The sequence below is a fragment of the Paramisgurnus dabryanus genome, chromosome 6 (genome assembly GCF_030506205.2).
Source record: "Paramisgurnus dabryanus chromosome 6, PD_genome_1.1, whole genome shotgun sequence".
Taxonomy (NCBI): Eukaryota; Metazoa; Chordata; class Actinopteri; order Cypriniformes; family Cobitidae; genus Paramisgurnus; species Paramisgurnus dabryanus.
This window is the reverse complement of record NC_133342.1, coordinates 40500576-40524572: the sequence shown is the minus strand read 5'-3', so window position 1 is coordinate 40524572 and position 23997 is coordinate 40500576. Positions and strand designations below refer to the sequence as shown.

At 38.1% G+C, this 23997-nt stretch overlaps 1 protein-coding gene across 3 annotated transcripts; it reads right to left on the bottom strand.

The window, feature by feature from the left end:
- Positions 1–22704, bottom strand: kcnj9 (potassium inwardly rectifying channel subfamily J member 9). 3 transcript variants are annotated; one of them, XM_065276794.1, is made up of 9 exons: positions 22301–22704; positions 15425–15842; positions 14943–15156; positions 11140–11341; positions 7190–7382; positions 6755–6952; positions 6553–6683; positions 6161–6460; positions 1–885 (listed from the first exon to the last, which is right to left on the bottom strand). In XM_065276794.1, the coding sequence occupies exons 2-8, from the start codon at positions 15717–15719 to the stop codon at positions 6185–6187; spliced, it is 1509 nt and encodes a 502-aa protein (XP_065132866.1). In that variant the 5' UTR covers positions 15720–15842; positions 22301–22704; the 3' UTR covers positions 1–885; positions 6161–6184. The 3 variants fall into 3 exon arrangements, with proteins under 3 accessions (XP_065132866.1, XP_065132865.1, XP_065132868.1); XM_065276793.1 differs by lacking the exon at positions 1–885 and having other exon boundaries at positions 4452–6460; XM_065276796.1 differs by lacking the exons at positions 1–885; positions 15425–15842; positions 22301–22704 and adding an exon at positions 15250–15406 and having other exon boundaries at positions 4452–6460.
- Positions 22705–23997: the final 1293 nt, after the last annotated feature.

Here is a 23997-nt window from a genome sequence, read left to right as displayed (position 1 = left end):
AAGTCAACAGCAGCAAAAGCAATAGAAGTGAACCTGCGTGTGTGCTTATCATATGTGCTAAAGACATTCAAGTGAGCAAGAAATCGCACACAAACCAGATCACACAGGGAAAAACAGAGATTTCTCACTGCCTAATACTTATAATCAGAGTAAATTCAGTTTCCGTCCTAAATTCAAATTTAATTCATACATTTAAGTTAAGCACACTACTGAATTATATAAACACACCTCTGTGCTTACACATCGCCTGTGAAAGAGATCAAGTGCTGATCACCTGTTTCAGATTATATCATAATAGACTGTGAATTGTATATGTCACATATATGTATGTTTCATCAGCACATGATGATTCATATGAAGAGCTCATATGCAAAACCCTCTAAGTGCGTCTTACATGTTTGCTTGTAAATTATAATTTTTATCAGGTTCAGTAATTTCACTTTAATTGCCATGAAACTTTGATTGGTCAGTAATTGAAATTCCCTAGTTTTACAAATGTCACTTTTATTCGTCTTTCTCTGCAAAATCCTCTAAGTGCATGCAAGCTTTTTTGTCAAAAAACTCTACTTCTAAAAAAAATCTACTTCTTTGGACAAGACACAGTTGCAACTAGAAACACTGCAAATGATCAAAGTTAAGATTCAAAAGTAAAAATAAAGAAACTGAATCACACATTAGGGTGCGCTGTGATGCATGCGGCAGCCACATTTTGGTTGTGTTCCTCACAATGGACCCAAGTATGTCCCTGTCCCAAATGGTGCCCTAAACACTCCAGTCTTCTTACAATTCTGCACTTTTGCGATGTAACGCCACTTTGAATGTCGGGAAGATGTCAGCTTGAAGCTGCGGGTTCAGGAAAAGTGCGCATGAGCAGCCTTTTTAAACCTAAAATGACAAATTGGAGATCCTAAGGTCTTGAGGACACGCATTGCCATTTTACATGTAATGTGATCCACAGCCGTTCCAAGCACTTTGCCGAAAAATCTGCATGGTATTTAACAGATTCAGCCAACAAAGCGATATTTCTGAATGGCCTGAGGCTGGTATTAAGCAGATTTGAAGTATAATACGTTACGAAAGCATTTGCTTATTTGGTAAATTGGTCGCATTTAGAGACTTTTGCATCAGAGCTCTTCAAATTAAAGTTGGGTTAGGATTTGAAAACACAGCATTCAGTGCGATTGTCCCAGACAAAAAAGAAAATAAATTATGTATAATGTCTCAGTAAAACACTATCAAATTTATATAAATTATATCTACACCTAGGTGTTCAACTGTATTAAAGAGACCATCAGAAAAATATAAACAGCAGCCATTGACCAAAAATGATATTGGGGCGGTTTCCCGGACAGGGCTTATCCTAGTCCCAGACTAAAATAAATGTCTTTTTAAGGAAGTCACGTATTCTGCCACCATATTTGCAACGCCTCCAGGTCTTGGTAAGACCAAGAGAAACAAGACCTGTCGTTTCTGCGCAAAGTCAGATTGACTAGTGGCCCTTTTACTCGGGGTGGGGGTCTAAAGCGGCCATTCTGACCGTTGCAATCTCCCCATTCATATCAATACAAGCAACAAATTTGGTTAATATTAAATATCTGTGCTAAAATTTTTGTAAGGTTTGTTGGTAACACTTTACAATAAGGTTGTATTTGTTAACAAGTGAACTAACAATGTACAATCCTTCTACAGTATGTATAACCGTATTTGCCGGACTATTTGTCTAAATTTTTTCATAGTTTGGCGGGTACTGGAACTCATAGTCAGGTGCGACTTATACGTCAAAATTATTTAAAGGTAGGGTAACAGATTTGATCCTGAAACATTTTTAGTTATGCTGGTTAAAAGTCTCCTCGCATCCTGATAGCAATCACTGTGTTAAGTTGTTTAAATGTATTTGTAAAAATTTATGTCATCTGTGAAAGGCGTAGGACCAAAAAATGTTCAACAAATCATAGATTTCGGTCCGAACGGACGTTTCCTTTTATGTCCCTCATACGTAAGCGTAATTTGAATTCCCACCGCGCAACGAGTCCACGCAGATACCATACGTCATCGGCGCGTTCACGTGCGCTCTGTCTGTAAACAGCGGGAACAGCAAACTTTTCTGCTGAATTGACAACCTACACAGGAGCAACAAAACTAAATGCATCTTTTATAACAACAACATCAAAAACTTCCTGGATCAGCAAGAGCAAAAATCCAAATTAACATCAGTAACTTTAGTGCTATACCACGAGATGAAAACAGCTGCAGGAGGCAAAGGGTCTGAAAGGGTCGTTGCACTGACTGTTTATTTTGGTAAGGTAGGTACGCGATATGTTTGTATTGAGATGGATTCAGATATTATACTTTGATGAAACTTTGTGTTGCTTATGAAATTTGTGTTCGTTTACGGATTAGCATAACGATATAGTTACTACGTCTACACAACCGAACGTGTGCTTAAACTAATTCTGATGTAAACCAGTTGTTTATGTTGGTTATTTTGGAAGTGTTATTCACTTTGTACTGCAAAGTTTTCTCACTGGTGAAAGAGACATGAGACGTGACCGTCTGATCTGTGCGTGTTCATGTGTTTGGAAAGAGGCGTGACTTTGGAGAGCGATTTGACTTGAGGGTGGGATCGGGATTTCATTGCTAGGCGGCTACCGTTAGCATTTTTCAAAATGTGTTACCCTACCTTTAATATGAACCAAGAGAAACCATTACCATCCACAGCTGCGAGAGTCCGCTCTATGCTTCTCCTTTATTTATGTAATTCAGTGGATTCAGTGATGTGGAATGACTTTGGGAACTTTTTTTTACTTTATTTGGCTTGTCATGTTAATTTAGCCTATTCAGCCTCCCAGGTATGTTCTGTATTGTATTGTGTATCGTGTAAATAACTAGTAATGTTACTTTAACATGTATGCTGTTCTGTGTGCTATTGTTTAGTTGAATAACTTGCCTTTCCAGATTAAATGTCTGTTCTTCGGCTTGGATTTTGTGAAACATTTTCTAAATAAATGCGACGTATAGTCCAGTGCGACTTATATATGTTATTTCCTCTTTAAAACGCAATTTTGACTGATGCGGCTTATAGTCTGGAATATACGGTAATCTTTCGGCATTTACTAATATATTTATAAAATCTAGCATTGTAACTTTTAACATCAATTAATGCACCATAAGCATGAATAACTGTATTGACACTAACTAACATTAACAAGAATTAATACATGCTGAAAAACTATATTGTTCATTGTTTGTTCATGTATTTACGAATGTTTACTAATACATCCTTAAGTGTTACCGGTTGATTTGTAAATGTCCTAATATAACTAAGGCCTAGCCCTGGATTAATCTAAACCCTTTTCGTAAAACTGCCCCCTTGGATTTTAAATGTAGTCATTCATTAAAAACTCTTTGAGGCGGTTTCCCGTACAGGGTTTAGATTAATCCAGCACTAGGCCTTAGTTATATTAGGACATTTAAGTAGTTTTTACAAACATGGCTTCAAAGAAACAATACTGGTGTGCATTTTGAGACAAAACATATGTTCAGATATGTCAATGCAAGTTATTTTTTAATGAAGACACCTCAAACGTGCATTTAAGTTTGGGACTATTATAAGCCCTGTCTGGGAAAACACCTCTTTAACACAAAAATGGTCTTTTAAAAGTTACTAATATTAAGCAAATGTTAAGTCCATTGTATTCATTCCTTTAAACAACATCTTGATAAAACGTATATACATTTAATTCTAATAATAATAATACACAAAATATCATTAAAATAATTAATTCAGCTGTTGCCAATTATCCATACAGCAATAAAATATATTTTCAAAAATATAATTTTAAATATATTTCAAAAATGGCCAGAAAATATATATTTGCTGAAATATTTATATATTGATATATGATGGTTAAGACTAAAATATTTTTTAAATTAAAAAAAAAATGTAATTAAGCTTTACTTTCTACAAAATGTACTAAGCATATTATTTAAAACATATTTTTTTGCCGTATGGTAATTGTCACCAACTAAAACCCTGTAAGGCCAATAAACTTTATTTAGCTCCTCTACAGTATCTGAGTGATGGGCTATTGCATTGTTGCTATGGAAACATTCTAATATCAAATAAAACAAAAGTAACAAATAATATAAACGTGTCTGGTATTTGTACTCAATCATATGCGATTATCATATCACATGATTTTATGTTAACTTCATCTTAAAGTTTGAAAGATGCAATGGCCTCCAATATCTTCCTACACTGTCTGAAAAAAATGTCAAATATTTGTCCTTAGGTTTCACTGGGGTGGTAAACTTTCAAAAAAAGTACACCTAACTGCACCTAAATAGTTCATATTAGTACCTAACAGGTACATACCAAAGAGCACATATTAGTACCTCAAAGGTGCTAAATGTATACATGTCATAAAGTGTACATATTACTTTTTAAAGGGTACTGCCCCAGTGACAGCTCAGGGACATTTTTTGGTCCACTAGCATGAAGCAGTGGCAGTAAATTCAGCATGTGGTTCGACTTTCCCAGGCAGAAGCCGGCAGTAATATGAGCGTGTGCTAATTTTAATGCTGCCTAACTCTTAATAGCTAATGCTAACCTCTGCTGTGATAGTGCAAACTGGAATGCATTGTCGCCATAGTAACACATTCGCTTCTTTTTTAAGGTCCATGTGAATCTAGCCAACGTGACTGTAAACAACCTGCACAGACGTGCTCGAAAAGATTGTTTCAGAAATAGTACAGGTTTGTCAGATGTGTCAGAACTCCTGAAGAATGGCATTAGAAACGTTAAAAGAATAGTTCGGCCATATTTGAAGATTCTCTCCAAATTAATTCACCCCCATGCCATCCCTGATGTATATGACTTCCTTTTTTTAGTTAAACAAATTGAAGAAACACATTTGGTGCGTATAAGTCATCCTGGGGTGTTTGTATCGTGTTTACGACGTCAGATGCATTTTAGTCACTTTCATCGGCAGAAGATGCCGGCGTCTCTTCTTTTATTCAATTGTTAAATCTACTTACAAAAAAATGCACATCAGGCATGTTTCCCTTTTTATGTTTTTTAATTAATTTATGGAGCGACTATAAACTGTAACATTATATATTAACTGTTATATTACTGTGCTATCATATTTAGCTAAATTAACTGTAAACAAAATGCCTTACACCCGTCAACTAAAGGCATTGCTTTTATTGGTTCTGCCATGACACACCCACAACTCGTAAACTCAAAGCTTTCAAATTTCATTTAGTTTCCCAGTGGTATTTACGACTTTGTGGTGGCGTCCATGCGCGCTCATCTCGTAAATACGATATTAGTCAATGAGATTCAACACTATTGACTTTCCACCATATTCGAATCTTTATGTTTCCATGGATACATGACATATTGATTGCTAAATAAGTTAGTTTTCTAAAGATTACACCATTTCTTTGTGTTCAGCTATTCTGGGTTAAAATAATTTTTACATTTGGGGGGACTGTTCCTTTAAAGCCTGATAGATACGGATATGATTGGTACAAATACAAATCAGACACAAAGTATTAGCTCGGCTCCATATACTACTATGCTGCCCACCTAAACAGCATTTGGACACACAAATGCGAAGGCTACTCCAAAAAGGTACATTGTGCTTCCTATTTCTTTTACGATACCTTTGCAATCCCAGAAAGCTATGAGGTTAGTAAAAATATCATCCAAGTGGAGAAAAATCAGGTTAGAAATATACTATATTTTATTTATTACTGAAAAGTATTTATTAAATTGACTTAAAACTAATATAACTCTATTTGAATGTGGCTACCTGTGAAAAGCGCTCTTTGTGCCGTGTAAAGCATTTCAAATCGGTCACTTACGAAGTTTCGTTTCAGCTAGGACGATCCCTTAGAAGGTAGCTTACTACAGTATGTAGAGCTCACTACAGTTTGTAACAGAGCTAATGTGTGCATTCGAAGGCAGTGTCGTCTGAAACATCACATCGACTGAAAACACAGCAAGGAGACGCTAGTATTTCCCCTTTGGGGAAAGTATTCTATGCTAGGCATTAGCGACTATACATTTAAACCCTTAAAAGAATATAAACTGGATCTTCGAACAATCCAGTTGAAGTTATATTTACACGACCACTTTGTACACTTTGCGTACCTTATTTTACATTCTTGTAGCCTTTCAAGCCTCAGACTCTGATTGGTCAGTCGTGACACTGCCGTTCTGCTCCCCAACAACTGATTGGTCCTGTGTATTTGTAACTCCACCCACAATAAGCGTTGGCCCATCCCCCTCCCTTACAGATTCAGATTCATTGGACTTCCCCGTTTGCACACTCAGATTAGGCCCCTCCCATTTCTCTTCATCAAGACGACTGGAAATCGACCAGTAGAGGTGAGCGTCCAAACGAGCAGCGGCCAATGCCAGCTCTCTCGCAGAACAGGAGGGCGTGTCCACCTTTTAAAAAAAACAATAATTGATTTCCTTGTAATAAATGCATGAATGAATTAAACCGCGTAGCGTTTTCGTGCTATATCGTGCGCACGAACCTCAAACGTGTGGTGAAAGGCGCCGTAGTCCACGTCAAAAAATCCCTCGGCCAGTGACATCATGGGGCTGAACCTGTGACCCCATAAGACTTCTTCACCCAGGTAGGAGCTCCGCGCCTGACAGGTCATTCCTGCGGATCGAATATCAATCGTCAAACGTTCATCGAAGCACGCATCGCACCCCATAAACTCGTATTTGTACCTGTGGCCTCCACCATCCCTTCCAGGATAACGACGATCTCAAAGTCCTCTTTCTCCAGCTGGGATTGCGACATGTCCCAGAATGGAGAGCGAGCATCAATCTCGTGAGAGATCACGAGCGGAGATACCAGGAACAGACGATCATCTCCGGTCTCGAAACCCACACTAATGTCTGTTTGATCCAGAGGAATAAACTCACCTGATGAGAAAGAAAGATCACCTTTGGATTTATTTGGGAGATGCTTTAATCTGAAAGGGCAGTGCAAAGGTAATCCAAGTAAACACACATACTGAAAAAATGCATAGACTATATGCTTTGGATACCAGTGCTGACCACATATGTTACAATAAGTGACCAGCAGGTGGCGTCACTAGATCACTAAATACTGTAAATCACTTCAGATCAATTCAGTGAAGGAGGTGAAAACAGTCTTACCCTCTTGCGTCTGTTTGGATTTGATAAGTTTGGCTCTCATGTTGGCGCCCACGATGTGGGAAGATCTCAAGTCTCCGACTCTGAACATCAGACAAAGCTTGTCGTCCCTCTGTGAGATGACAGCATTACGAGAAAACACCAGCGTCTCGGCACGCTTGTTTGGCTGAGAAATCTTCACAAACATACATCCAACCTAGAGATAAACATAAAGCTGATCTTTAGAAAATTGTTGCGGCACAATACTAGGGTGGTTGCAGGGGCTTTGCTATATGGTTGCTAAGGTGTCATGAGTGGTTTCTGGTGTTCTGGGTCACTGCCTCAAGGCTAATCAGCCAAAGCAGAATATGTCTCTGTGATATTGTGGTCTCTAGATAATGGCTCAGATTGACATTTACATGTATGCATTTGGCAGAGCTTAATCCATGGCAAGCTATACATTTTATCAGTATCTGTGTTCCATGGAATCAAATCCATGATGTTTTGCACTGCGAAATGATTGTATATAAATAGCCCACTTTTTGAAAGGTCGTGCATTGCATATGCCCAAGTCCAATTTTGCGAGCATATGAGATGCCAGTCCTTCCCTTTCCCTTCATACCATGCATCTTTTCGTGTCATTTTATGTATTGGTATATTTCATTTTTTTCTATTTTTTTTTACCATTGTCGCTTGAGGTTGGGATTAGAACAACTTTCTGTTACATAAAATGACATCCTAATCAGGCCAAGTCCTAGGCTTGCAGTCCCATAGGCTTGCTGGACTGGAGGGGGAGTCAGGGATTTTGGGTGGGCAGCCATAACACTCAATGTACAATATATATATATATATATATATATATATATATATATATATATAACAGATATGAAGGTTTTATTTTATTTGTCTCCCTCAAACAGAAAATACATAATTCAGATTCTGTGTCTTATCAATGTTGGCAAATGCAGAGGAAATTAAATGCTATAGGAGACTTTTGCTGTATATTATAGTAACAGCTGCCCACGTTTATAAAGGAAAACACCACAGTTTTTCAATATTTTACTATGTTCTTACCTCAACTTAGACAAATTAATGCCTACCTATCTTTTTTCAATGCGTGCACTTTATCTTTGTACAGCGCGTCATGAATGTGTTAGCATTTAGCCTAGCCCCATTCATTCCTTAGGATCCAAAAAGGGATGAATTTAGAAGCCACCGAACACTTCCATTTTCCCTATTTAAAGACTGTTACATGAGTAGTTACACGAGCAAGTATGACGTTTTTTAAGCAGATATGTATAGCGGAAGGGCACTTAGTTTGCAACAGTTCGACCTTGGTGCGCAGTAATATTGACGGAAGTTTGAGCGAGAGGGGGAGTAGTCAGGAGTGATGATGTCACTGCGCGCCTATGTCGACATTGTATAGATATGATAATGCGTAACAACGTTCAAAATGCATCAATTCACCTACAGCCAAGGTATAGAGACAGAGCGCAGTTATGCAAAATCTGCTGTGTGACAATATGTACAGCTAACAAGCCAAAGAACCCAGAAATAAGTTTTTATAAGCTGTCGAGCAGTAAAACCTAACCTTTAAGGAGAAAAAAGTGGATCGCCGACTACATTTCCCCCTAGTGGACGCAGTTCTACTAATAGTAGTACTATGAAAAGTTGCCTGTTTTCCACTTTTGTGTCTTTAAACGCTCATTTTTTTTAGGTCGACAGCTTATAAAAACTTATTTCTGGGTTTTTGGCTTGTTAGCTGTACATATTGTCACACAGCAGCTTTTAGGCATTATTCTGTTTTTAAGTTTAATCTGTAAATAAGTTTTTTTAAGCTGTCGACCCCAATAAACGAGCGTTTAAAGACACAAAACTGGAAACAGGCAAGTTTTCATAGTACTCATATTAGTAGAACTGCGTCCATTAGGGGGAAACGTAGTCGGCGATCCACTTTTTTCTCCTTAAAGGTTGGGTTTTATGGCTCGATAGCTTATAAAAACTTATTTCTGGGTTCTTTGGCTTGTTAGCTGTACATATTGTCACACAGCAGCTTTTAAGCATTATTCGGTTTTTTGTTATAAGCCTCTCACAATACAAAGTCAATGGAGACGGTTGGATTGTTCCCCCCCGGTGGGTGTGGTTTTCAGGTTATGATGTGCTGCGCTCTGTCTCTATGGCAGACTTTGGTGATGTCATTTAAACTTACTTCCTCCACGGACAGTCCCATAGGCTGTATGTTGACAAAAGCGCCAAAGTTTTTATTTTAAAACTGTCAAAGATGCGCAGCTGTTACAATACTGTATATTTACCCATCTTAAATAATTTATATCTACTATATATCATGCTACAACCAATAAACAGAATACATCTAAAACAAACACACTGAAAGCTGCTGGAGACTTGCCATTGGCTGTTGTATTTGAATAAATAATAAAAAGGATTAGGGGCTATTTTGGGGATGTTTTACTGTATAAATATAATAGTTTTATATTAAAATGTGTTGTGTTGTTACGTTTATGTAATAATGAAATGCGTTTTTTCTGATATATATTTTAACAATGCGTTTTCTTTAAAGGAGAGGTGCATGATTTTTGAAAAACGCTTTGAAAAAGGGAGTCGGGCCGAGTACCAAAACACACTTGTAGACAATCAGCAGAAAGGGGCGTGTCTACTAACCGACATCATTTCCTGGGTTGCATATGTGTGGGGCGGGTCTATCAAAACTTTCATCTGTCAACATTGGCTTTCAGAGATTGTGCTCCCCGCCTTTAAGTTACTGTCGTAGAGATTAGTAGTACTTTTTCTGTTAGTTAAATACTGATGAAAAGACCTCTCTGAGCTTTTGTGTAAGATAACTAGACATTGGTGGGCCGGAGCTGATATAAATAGCGTTTGCCAACAAGGGACGCTATTTGTGTAAAGAAAGACCCTACCTTCATCCCAATCCTAACCCCAATTCTAACCCAAATTCCAATAAAATAAAATAGACAAAAATGGAGAAATCTATACATTAAATGACATCCTAACCCAAATCCAAAATTTAACCCCAAGCAACAATGGTTTAAAAATAGATAAATCGAGAATCCAAAAGATAAAAAGACATGCAAAGATGCATGGTATTATGGTATTAAGGACTGGTGTATCACATGCACGCAAAAATGTATTTCGTGACAATGGGTTGGCTAAACTATATAAGTTGCATTGTTCCCTTCTTTAATATAAGTCTATGGGATTTTTTATTTGCTTTAAAATAGTAATAGCACATCTTTTCCATAACTTGATTAAACCATCGTTCATGTCCGGGGAAAAAATGTGCAGGAGACTTTACATGTAAGCGTTTATTTCTTGAATAATTCAGGGTTGTAGCTTTGTTTTAAAAGTGAAAAATAATAGTGATGAAATCTTAAGTAAAAATATCAAAAAGACGAAGAGAAGAAAGAGATAAAAAATAACAGATCGAACCCGATCATTTAGAAATAACAAACAAAAACCAGAGCCTGTGGCATTTGGTTGAAGCTGTGTGTGTGTGACAGTAAAACGCTGCCCCACGGGAAACATTTGAACCAGGACATGGAGATATAAATGAACCCATCATTACCACAAACATGAAAATAGGACACAGAAAGGAATCAGAGATTGAAAGAGGATCTGCAATTAGTACAAGAGACAGAATTCAAATAAATAAAGGTCAATATAGAGAGATTGAGAAAGAGGGTACACACATCTGCGGTCCAAACGTGCTCCCAGTAAAGTATGATATAACTTGATTCATGGTTGAGCCATTTTTTGAGTACAGATCAAGCCATGGGCAATGGAAAACCCTCCTTACTCAGTAGGGATGGGTCTCATAAGATGAGAAGCTGCCCACGATTTCATGCAATCTGTTTCATTCCAGATAAGCCATTAATCAAAGTGTACTTTTTTAAACACGTCCAAATACAGAAAATACAGTCATGTGTGTGTGCACTAACCATAAAAGCGTTGACCATCGATCCCAGTATCGCCTGCAGCAAGAGTAACATTGTGCCAACGGGACACTGATCGGTAATGACACGGTGACCGTAGCCAATGGTCGTCTCCGTCTCAATGGAGAAAAGAAACGCAGAGATGAATCCATTTACATTATTCACACACGGCGTCCACGACTCATCCTCTAAATGATCCAGATCACCCCTGCAATGAGAGAGACGATTAGATGACAAAGATAATAGCTGCGTTTCCATTCCCTTTTAATTTAAATTGAAATTATTGCCAATGGAAACACACCAATTTGACTACAGCTTCCATATATCGCAGAAAAGTTTTTACGCTTGTATGAGGTGGTTTTTCAGGCAATTCGGAAAAGGTTTATTTCGCAAAATGGCAATGCAGGTAGTCAGGTCACCTGATGCAAGTAAGTCACATAATTATTATGTACTAAAACCTCCTAGAAACACCTCAATAGGTGTCTGCTCCTAAGTATAACAGGCTTTCTTTGGCATTAACGTTTGGATGATACGTCTTACGTCTCCTTCGGTTAAAAATAATGCCTTGCAATAGTCTTTTGTTGACATTTCGAAATAACACTTAAGTTTTGCGCAATTCTGTCATGGAAACGCTGCTAATAACAAGCGCATACTCGTCGTCGACCAGAAAACAAGTGCTTTGGTTTATTGGCTCCCGCATCTTGCACTGCACAAGTGTCCACCTACACATTACTTATGCTATTACTGTATGCTTCATGGACTAATATCAATGTGTGCACATGTAATGCCAAATCCATCCATAGACATCTGAAAATAGGAAAGTGTCATTTTAAAGAACGCAAATATATTTGGACAATGGTTTCCCAGCAAGCAATAGTTGTCATTTCACTGTGTAGGTCAGAGGTGGGCATTCCTGGTCCTGGAGGGCCACTATAGATGGTTTCATCGGACGCACGTGATACACGTCTGGATCCGAACCTTACTTCCGGTTTCGTTTTTTTAATGGTCTGACTAGTTGCTAAACTGATCTCTTGAACAAATGCCTCGTCGAAAATAACAAATGTTTTGGTTTCCTAGGTAATCTATGTGTTGTTTTGTTTGCTTGTTATATAAATAAACTATGTTTAAAGAATTTGTTGTTATTTATTATTAGCGGAGTTTACCGGAAGTTACGTGCGGACCGCGACAGCGGCTTGTTTATGTTGTTACCGCTGAAACGGTCTATACTGCAAAGTTTAGCTTCAACCCTGATCAAACACATTGGAAAGTCATCCTGCAGCCTTTGTTTAGATTTTTCTGGTGTATTTAATTAGGGTTGGAGCTAAACTTTGCAGTACAGTGGCCCTCCAGGACCAGGAATGCCCACCCCCTGGTGTAGGTTAACTATAAACCCGATATAGTCCGGCTACAAGTAATCCACTTCTAGCCAAAATAAACTTGAATTCGGTTACATGTCACTTTTCCAAAATAACTTGCGAGTTGTTTGATATAATGTCATGTCAGCAAAGTCAACAGTGATTACAAGGTGTTTGGTTGCATTTATTTATTTATTTATTTTATATTATCTATTTTCAGCTACGGTTAGACGTCTATTTAATTTTTACTGACAGACGAGATTTTGCCTTGTTTTAACTTACACGTCTGTGTTTGGACGTCTATAAGACGTCTTTTAAGCTTAAATTTGCTTGCTGGGCTATGACCAGTGTAAGGGCGGAGATTCTAAATCTACACTTCATTACCAAATTATGTGCTTTCGGGTAAGTGAAATCAGGTATCAAGACATAATAATGTACAGCTGTACGACAGTAAAAATCAATGCTGCTCATATTTGTCTGTAATAAAGCATAAGTTTAGAAATATACATATCAAAACCACAATGTACAGTTTTAAACGTTTAATACTGCGTACACACCAAACACAAAGCATTGCGTTCCCTGCTCTAGATTACTCGTGGGATTTAACTTTGTGTTACGAATTTTTTTTGCTTGTGCTGTATATTTTTAACTTGCACAAAGACACATTTGAGGCAAATAGTGCGTTTTCGCCGTAATCGCGCCGTTCAATAAGCATTTTTCACATCGCCCTGCGCAAGTTCTCATCTATTCGCAAATTTGCATTTAATTTGTATGTAATCTATTCGAGCAAATCGTTGAAGTCGCATTTGGTGTGTACTCCCCATAATGCTGCGTACACACCAAATGCAAAGCATTGCGTTCCTCGATCTACATTACTCGCAGGATTTAACTTACAGTAGTGTCATGTGAAATTTTTGCTTGAGTTGAATATTATCAACTTGCGCAAAAATACGTTTGATGTTTTTGCGGGAATCACGCTGCCCAATTTGTGTCATTTGCATTTCCCTGCATAATTTCCATGTCTATTCGTGTCTTTGCATTGACTTCATGCAAATCGTTGAATTTGCATTTGGTGTGTACGCCCCATTATCCTGCGTACACACCAAACGCGAGCATTGCGTTCCTTGCTCTAGATTACTCAAGGGATTTAAATTTGTGTCATGTGAATTTTTCGCTCAAGTTGAATATTTTCAACTTGTGCAAAGAAATGCGTTTAAAGCGAATAGTGCGTTTTCGCCCGTAATCACAACGCTCAATAAGCATTTTTCGCATCGCCCTGCGCAAGTTCACATCTATTAGCAAATTTGAATTCACTTTGTATGTAATCTACTCGAGCAAATCGTTGAATTCGCATTTGGTGTGTACTCCCCATAATGCTGCGTACACACCAAATGCAAAGCATTGCGTTCCTCGATCTACATTACTCGCAGGATTTAACTTACAGTAGTGTCATGTGAAATTTTTGCTTGAGTTGAATATTATCAACTTGCGCAAAAATACGTTTGATGTTTTTGCGGGAATCACGCTGCCCAATTTGTGTCATTTGCATTTCCCTGCAGAATTTTCATGTCTATTCGTGTCTTTGCATTGACTTCATGCAAATCGTTGAATTTGCATTTGGTGTGTACGCCCCATTATCCTGCGTACACACCAAACGCGAGCATTACGTTCCTTGCTCTAGATTACTCAAGGGATTTAAATTTGTGTCATGTGAATTTTTCGCTCAAGTTGAATATTTTCAACTTGTGCAAAGAAATGCGTTTAAAGCGAATAGTGCGTTTTCGCCCGTAATCACAACGCTCAATAAGCATTTTTCGCATCGCCCTGCGCAAGTTCTCATCTATTCGCAAATTTGCATTCACTTTGTATGTAATCTACACGAGCAAATTGTTGAAGTCGCATTGGGTGTGTACTCCCCATAATGCTGCGTACACACCAAATGCAAAGCATTGCGTTCCTCGATCTACATTACTCGCAAGATTTAACTTACAGTAGTGTCATGTGAAATTTTTGCTTGAGTTGAATATTTTCAACTTGCGCAAAAATACAAAAATCGTTGAATTTGCATTTGGTGTGTATGCCCCATTATCCAGCGTACACACCAAAAGCGAGCATTGCGTTCCTTGCTCTAGATTACACAGAGATTTAAATTTGTATCATGTGAATTTTTCGCTCAAGTTGAGAATTTTCAACTTGCGCAAAGAAATGCGTTTGAGGCGAATAGCGTGTGTTTCGTGCCAATCGCACTGCCCAATTCATCGCCGAGTTTGCATTGAGTTTGCATTGACTTTGTATGTAATCTACTTGCGCAAATCAAATTCGCCTTTTAAGACTGTAGTACATTCGTTTCTTGTAAAAACAAAAACAGTTTTAAACTCTAAAATGATCATCATGCATCCTAAATGCATAAAAAATCAACTGGTATTTGCATTCGAAAGGTTTTGTTATTCATACCTGCAGTATGCAATGAGGTACCATATTGCTCCAAAGAAGAGCCAGGTCCCTGCGTACGCCATGACAAAGACAAGAAGAGAGCAGCGCCAGTTCAGATCCACCAGCGTGGTGAAGATATCGGTCAGGTAACGGTACGTCTTCCGCATGTTACCGTGTTGTACATTACAGCGACCGTTCTTCTCCACATAGCGCTGCCTCTTACGCTTGCTGCGTGCTGGGGAGAAATGTTCAGGTAAGAACAGAATCAAACAGATGAAGATGGACACAAAAGTTTTTACAAACAGCAAGACCAACACCAAACGCTTACCACAATCCATATTAAATAAAGAGCATTGCTAAGGTAAATGTTCAAGTGAAATGAACCTATGGTAGAACATCCAGTTCCCCGTCTACTGAGACATCAGATCAGCCTACATCGTGCTGGTAGTAAGCACACCAGCGTAATGACACTCCCAAGATCCCAAATGATTGATTCTTCTTACCCCAGCCGAACCTGCCCCTCTCTTGCCCCGCCCCCTGGACTTTCTTCCTGGGCTGATTGGCTTGTGCCTCCCTTGCAGCCATCTTGTCCTGGAAGGACATGCTGTTATTGGATGCCGGCTTCGGGGGCGGAGCTATCTCGGTGGTTACCACATGGCCCAGCTCCTCAGACGCGTTCGGTACACTGGTGGGTGGAGCATCCTTTGGAGCCTCCTCCACAGGCTCCTCCCCTTTCTCTGGGACCGGGAGAGACAGGGATTCAGGGCATGAGGAGAAGCCGGTGTTGTCGAGTGCCATCGGTGTGTATAAATGTGTATGTGTGTGTGTGTGTAGCCGTGTAAGTGTGACTGTGTGTGTTAACAATGTCTCCCAGATTCTTAGTCGTCTTCAGAGAATTTCATTTGTGCCTTCAACTGCTTTCTGCAAGAGAAGACCAAAAGGAAAGAGATTGTAATGATGATGAAGCGAAACAGATCTAGTTAACTACATCTACTTGAAATTATTATTATTTTTTATTTTCTCTTGACATTTTGGATGATTTAAAGGATTTCAGGATTAAAAAGGACATCATTTTTAAGATGACCTTGTTCATTCATGCAAAAGTTACAGTGCATGACAACACAAATCAGCCAATGGCAGATGAGGAAATTATCATTTTGGTAATTCACTCATGCAGTTCTCCTAAAATGTTCCTAAACGTCTCTCTCGCTCTCTCAGACAAACACTTACATTATTATCAGAGCAGAAAGACGCATTAAAAACTGCCAAAAGGTTTTCATGACCTCCATCTTTCCTTCCATTACACATTTACTCAAAATCCTGCTTTCAGTAACTGATTTTTATATAAACCAAAACAAAAAGAGCATATTTCACCCAGCGTCCATCTGGACAGTAAAATAACATCTGTCTGATCTAGTCTGATCCTTTGTGTTGTGTATACACTGTTGATGTGAGGGTGTGAAGTCCAGCGAGAAGCTATATTTAGATCTGATAGTCTGGTGGTAGTAATCCTGCCTACCCTGCTCGAAGATTGATCATGATCTTTCTTTTTGGTCTGAGCCACATTTAGACTCATGAATCTTTCATGGATCGTGTGAATCTGAAAATGGCTTCATGTGTCCAAGACACAAGTGACATTCAGAGACCAGGAGAGGATTGTGAGAGAGGATCTCTCAGAGCGGCCGGCTTTATATTAGGATTCAGGATTTGCAGGGCTCAGCTGGTGCACACACAAATCAATTTGAGAAGAGCTCGACTGAATGAAACAGGTTAAATCATCTGAAAACGTCTTGTATTGGGAACAAACTGGCTGTGTAATTGTATAGATTTGGCTTTACTTATACAAATATAATGAAACCAACTAATGTAGCATCACTACTAGCAGGGTGCGATTTGTGAAAAAAATCAAAGGGGGGTATTTTTTAAAATATTTTTATTCATAAAAATTCATTATGAACCACAGGCTTATATTGATTATTCAGTTTATTAAAGGGGACATATCATGACAATCTGACTTTTCCAGGTTTAGTGCTATAATTGGGTCCCCAGTGCTTCTATCAACCTAGAAAATGTGAAAAATAACAACCCAGTAACTTCGCTTTGGTAAACCATTCTCTGCAAGCATGCGAAAATATCATTAAAATCTATCTCCTATTATGATGTCAAAAGGGGATCTTATTATAATAATACTGCCCTTTAATCTGCACTATCCAACCACAGCACTGCTTTTTAGTGCAAAAAGAGAGAAAATAATTGATGGCACAATTGAGTATCAAGTTTAACAAACCACTATCATTGTAATCAGTGTTTGGATTTCATCAGCTCATTTGCATTTTAAAGGACACACCCAAAGCGACACATTTTTGCTACAAAATGGCAATTTTAACATGTTATAATAAATTATCTATATGGTATTTTGAGCTAAAACTTCACATACATACTCTGGAGACACCAAACATTTATTTTACATCTTAAAAAATCTTTTGAAATGTCCCCTATAGGCTATTTCTTGTAACTATTGAAATAAAATATTGTCGCTGTCCGATGAAAACCACGTATGTCCATTTTGCAGATTTTGAGATTTTTCGACGGATTTAATGTCCAGGTTCATTTCCGTATACAGTATGCTTCACATATCTAAATGGCCAATGAAAAGTTATGAAATCATGTCATCTGATTTTCAAGTATATCCATTTGGTGTCAAAGCTGTCAATCACACCGCGTATCTCCCGCCCTGTGGAAGCATCTCGCCGGTCTCGTGAAGTTTCATTGAAGCTCAGCACTGGATAGCCGAATAAACATAGCCTGGTGAGACAATGACTTTCCTTCATCGAAGTAAACGTTTTTCCCCCCTGACGCCAGACGTACGTCTAGGAGTGACAAAATTACGGTAGGACTGACCGCAAGTATCTGTCTAGCATTACCATGTCAGTGTATTGATTCATTGTCCCTTCATAGTTTGCAAGAGACATTAAATACATTTATAATTAATATTAATAAACTAAGCGTATTTAATAAACTAAGACATAGGCTATTTAATAACTGAGCATATTCATCTGTCAATATGAAACGCGACTTGGCCATTCTAATTAATGATCGGAAGAACGCGTATCGACCACCGTTACTGTAAAATATGCACGTATGTCCATTTAAACTCAATTTTGGTCAAATGTGGATTATATCATTACACCGGCAAGAATATGGTTACATGTAAAGATGCCGTACCAAGTATGACAACGCTACATTCAACTGCTTTTGAAATACGGTGTTTTTTTTCACTTCCTGAAAAGTAACCGTTTTGGACATACCTGAGTTTTATCGGGCCGTGACGATATGTATAGGAAAGTAACCGGTCCTACTCGCACCCACCCTGAGCAAGATTCATCCTGCTCTGGGGTCTCACTTATAAATCCTCACTTAAAGTAAATGTGCGCCCAAATGCCAAAAATGGCGTATGCCCAAAAATATTAAGACTTATAAAACAAAGCAAGGTTCCTTTTATAAATCACAGATCACCTGCAAGTGTGCGTACATAAATCGTCTCAGATCCCACCCTGCAAGCCCATTCTCCCATCAAGTTGTTTTTTTATAGATCACAACCTTTGCATGGGAACTGGCGTACGCACGTTTTTTCAGTCCCGTTTTGTGCGTACGGTTTATAAATGAGACCCCAGGTCTGTCATGAGAGTTGCACACGCTAACAAGGAGGCTAAAGGCTTCTTGAGGTTGGGCGAGGTTTGTAATACTGCGCTGACTCCATTCCTGATTTTACTGTTGTTTGCACTTTTGCGTGGCAGTATTTTTACTTCAGTTTATTTATTTTAGGCCGTTTGATGAGCATTAATCACAATGGGGGATACATTTGTGATAAAGAACTCATCAGAGGTAGGGATATAAAAACCAGAAGGGGGGTTAATCCCTCCCCCCCAGCAAATTGCTCCCTGACTACTTGTTCAAAAAAAGGCAAGATTTGTCTTGTTTCTACTAGCTTTAAGTCCCAGGATTGTGTGCGAGTTACAGCTGCGAAAAGGAAATTATTAGCCTGGTATAAATAAACAATAGACATCTATAAGATTACTCAGTAACAAAACTAACATTACCTGTTTGTGTTCTTGTACAGCTATCTTTGTGGGGACCGATTTGGACCATCGAAGTGAGCACACAGTGTTTCTGTAGCTCATTTATGCATTTGGCATACGATTTTATCCTCAGTGCATTTCAAACAAACATTCCTGGGATCGAACCCACAACCTTTGCACTGCTAACCCAATGCCCTACCTACTGAGCTACAGGAACATTAAACGTAAAGTGTCTGGTTCTTACTTTGTGAGTCCCTTTAAAAAGCTGTTTAAAGGCGGAGTCCACGATGTTTGAAAGCCAGTGTTGATATTTGAAATCGCCTAAACAAACACGCCCCTACCCCAATAGAATCTGGACATTCCGTTGATAGACCCGCCCCACACATACGCAACCCGGCATTTGATTTGATTTGATTGGCTATAAGTGTGTTTTGGTAGTCGGCCCGTCTCCTTTTCCAAACCGTTTTTCAAACATCGTGGATTCCGCCTTTAAGTGATAAGACTTTTGGTTTTAGTGATGAGGTTAAAATAATTATTAATAATAATCATTTTTATTATATATTGCGCCTCTTAATGTTACTTCTCAAAGCCCTTACAGTAAAAACAAGATGAAAAAGAAAACAGCAAGTACAGAGAGGGTTAAGCACTTAGTTGTGGTGGTTAATGTTAGTGTAAGGTGTTAGAGATTGCATTGTGTCAATGAATGTCCACACAAAGATAGCTGAAGAATGTGTGTGTGTGCGTGTAATTGCTGCTAAGCATCTTCATCTGCATCTCTTTTTCCCAAAAGACCAAAATTAGAAAACATGACAATCCCACTTTCCATCAGGACTGTGAACAAACCACCCACGAAAACGCACACAGAAACACATACGGAAACGCAGGGACAAACACACGGAGAAAAACATACAGAAACATGGAGACAAATGCCCATACACAAACACTATAAGAACAAAAAGGTACAAAACTCTATCTTTTTTTGTCGCTGGGGTGCTATCCTTTTTTTGTATCTTTATTGGTACAACACATTGAAATGTTGTACTTTAAATGTGGTACAATATTGTACCCTAAGGACCAATTGTGTACCTTTACGGAACAATTTTGTACCAGTAAAATGTTAGGGGTACAAATAAAAAATTTAATTGTGCCTTTAAAGCTACAAAATGGGTCCTTAAGATATATTATACCACGGGTCTGTTGAATGCTGTATTCTGATTGGCTGAGAAATGTTCCGTGGGTATGCATTCATTTCTGATAACCGCACACCTAAATTGTCAAATGTCTTAAAAATAGGCACCAGAGCAATGTTTGTGGTAACCGTGGTATAAGAGGAATAATTGACTCCGGTCCTTTGAATTATTTGAAAATAATGCACACCCGCGGTGTAACGGCACTCCGAGAAGGGTGTGCATTATTTTCTTATAATTCAATGGTCCGTCGTCAATTATTCCTTACGTACTGTACCCCAAAAGGTACAACATTGTATTATGTTATGTATACCTGTAAAGGTACAAAATGCTACCTTAGGGTACCACCCCAGCAACAAGATACAGCACCGAGAGACACAGGATTGTGTTTTGTAGGTGTGTGGTACTGGGATGCACTTGATGTGCTTCAATTTCTCTATACTTTATTATTGCAAATACTTTATGTTATGTCAAACATGGAAAAGCATGTCTAGTTTAAAATGACACCTGTTGGGGCGGTTTCCCCGGCAAGGATTAGCTTAAACCAGGACTAGGCCTTAGTTTAATTAGGAAATATAACTAGTTTGAACGAACATGCCTTACTAAAAACATTACTTGTGTGCATTTTGAGGAAAAACAAAGCGCACTGATGTATTTTAAGATATGTCAGTGCAAGCTGTTTTCAGTTTGGACAGCATTTATTTTAGTCTAGGACTAGTCTAATCCCTGTCCAGGAAACCACCCCTTCATATCATATTAACAGAAAAATGTCCAGTAGTCGAAGAAAATGTATATACCGTTTTATTTGATTTTTAATCTATTTATGAGAACAATAAAATTTGCAATAATACTATATTTTATTTTTAATCATTTTCACATATTTTGTGATTTCTTCATGTTTTAAAGCTGTTTTGAAACAATGCAACATTATAAAAAAGTGCTAAGCCTATATAAATAAATTTGACTTGACTTTTTCTACATTGTAAGGAATTTCTCTAGACCTAATGAATTATATACTATACAAACTGTATATCTCATCCAGGGTTTCCCGCAGAAAATTTATTAGTTAAGGTGGTAAGGTTTTGCAGGTGGGCGGGCCGGGGGCGTGGCAATCAAAGGGGCGGGGCGTACATGTCATGATGAAAATATTTTATTTAAAACACTCAAATAAAACTCAATTTTGAAGAAACTGACAGAAAATGAACACATACTAGATTAGTAATGAATTAAATGTTTTATCAACAGGCTAGTTATCCTCCAGACAGTGACGGACCATGTATTTCTCTCATTTCGGCCATGTGGCGTTTGGTGGAATTTTTTTTTTGGACGACCTAGTTAAGGTGGTAGGGTATCCCAGCTTAGGTGGGCCGCCCGAACTGAAAAGTGCTGCGGGAAACCCTGTCATACCTAACCCTCACACAAACCTTTTAACATTTTAATATTCTCGAATTAACATCATTTAGTATGTTTAATAATCAAGTTAAATTATGGGGACCGTTCTTGCAATAAGGACATTTGGAATGGAGAGAGAGAGAGAGAGAGAGAGAGAGAGAGAAGCACACGCATTTACAATGACTGGCCTGATATATGTTTGCTTTGATGACCACAGGGGAAATTACTGCCTGCTGTTTACATGCTTAAGTCATTATTACACCATCATTGAATAAAAGTGCAAACTGCAAATGTAATGAAATTAAATGTTTTTAAAAGACCCATTTATTTATATTACTGTATTTACACAAATAGTACTCTATGTATTTCGTAAAAAAACTTAAAAAAACACAATCTTTGTGATTAAAAACAATAAATATAAATGCATTTTTTAGTTAATGTTCAAATAGATATTTTTTACCATATCCATCTATTTATATGCTATTATTATTTAGTGTACTTGTCACTCATTTATTACATTAAATACACTATTTGTATTCTCTCGTCTAAAATTTGAACAAATCAAACAGGCACACAAACCAAAACCCAAAACGGGAATCTCCGCATAAAACTCCATTGATGCATATAGCCTACGTACTGTATATAGTTTAACTAAAATCAAGCTGTATTCAACAAATAAACATAGCAATGACATAGAGTATACTGTAGAAGTGACTCTTACCCGCCACTGAGGCTCTCTTAAACCCGTTAACTTCAGTATGATCCGGAACACTTGATTTTGACAGCCATCCGGTTTTGTTACTCCAAATTGTTCTTGTTGGGCTCGTGGATAACAATCATGATGATGATGATGATGATGATATTGCTCTACAGCGGGTGGCACGAGCGACGCAGCTTCAGCATCATCTCGACTCCAGGAAACAAAAGAGACGCGCAGCCAACCACGCAGTCTGCGTGTCTTACACCACCACACCGAGGAAAAGCGCTGATGAAATATTAATAATGCAGACGATGGGAACTGAATCCTCTTTCCTCTGTCGAGATATTAAAATGGAGGCGATATGCGTGCGGCGAATGATGAGAGATTGGAAAGCCTAGCTTCCGCGTGACTCGTCACCGGCTCTGCGCAGGTGTTTGAGAGAGAGAGAGAGAGAGAGAGAGAGAGAGAGAGAGAGAGAGAGAGAGAGAACAGAACAGAAAGGGTGGAGAATAGGGTAATTAGAGGTGGGCTGAAGAAAGGGAGAGGAGGGGATTGATGTGAGGTCACACTGGCTCAGCCTATAGGCTTATCATATACCTGGCTGTCACACTTTCCCCGCTATATTTAAATTAGGGGAGAGCGGGGCACAAAGTAACGCTTTGAGGCTTTGGCACTTTCATAAAAAATATTTAAGTTAGATGAATCATTTTTTTACACAATCAACACACATATCTCTGCTACAAATGAACACTTAAAGTTTGTTTGTGGCAACTACCGTTATCGTACAATTACACCAAAAGTGACAGAAGTGCAAACGTTACAACTTGGGGTTCATTGTAACAAACTAAGGGTTTGTTGTAACACCTGCTAGAAAATTTAGTTTAACCCTCATAAGACCCGATTTTCCTTTATAAAACGGTTAGTTCCAATCCTGGATTCTGATTGGTAAATAGGTGTGCTTTATTCCAGAGTCGTATAAGAGAGTTACGAAACGCTTTGTGTGCCGCAGCGCGGTCACGTGATTCATGTAACGTTCTACAGTTCCAAACCAAGCAGGGCTGTCAATCTGTTGGCATAGGTTTTCAGCTATTTTAGGTAAATATTAGCTTGTAATGTGAATTGATCACTATACTTACTATGTTTATAACGTTTTTTTTACTAGGTAGTGTTGGAAATACAGTTAATGGTGACCCAAAGATAACTGTGGTTATCTATACCAACTACAGCAACACAGTTTATCTTTTATTTTTGTAGCAAAAATATGGCTATATAAATGGATATCAAACTGCTAAAAACACTTGTACTATATTAAAATCACAAAAAAAGATCGCCAACGCGGTTATTTGTAACAGTGAAGCATAACAGAAACACACTAAATTCATATTTTAAATTCACATTAAATGTTAATATAATTATACATGATTTCCGAGGATACATCACTCGTATTACTTACCAAACACAATGAAACACATAGCAGCATTAATTTGTGAAGCAGTGTGACTTTCTTATAAGGCATTTAGCTTGTCGCTGTTGCCCCCTAGTGTTGCTCGTAATATATAAAAAAAGATAAGTACCACCAGTAATAAAATATTAAACCATTAAATCTATATTATTCACACATTATACACAACTCATTAAAATATAAACATTTTACTAGTTATTATTTCCCTACAGCAGAGTTCATAAAATATCACTGTTGACTATATTCATAAAATGTC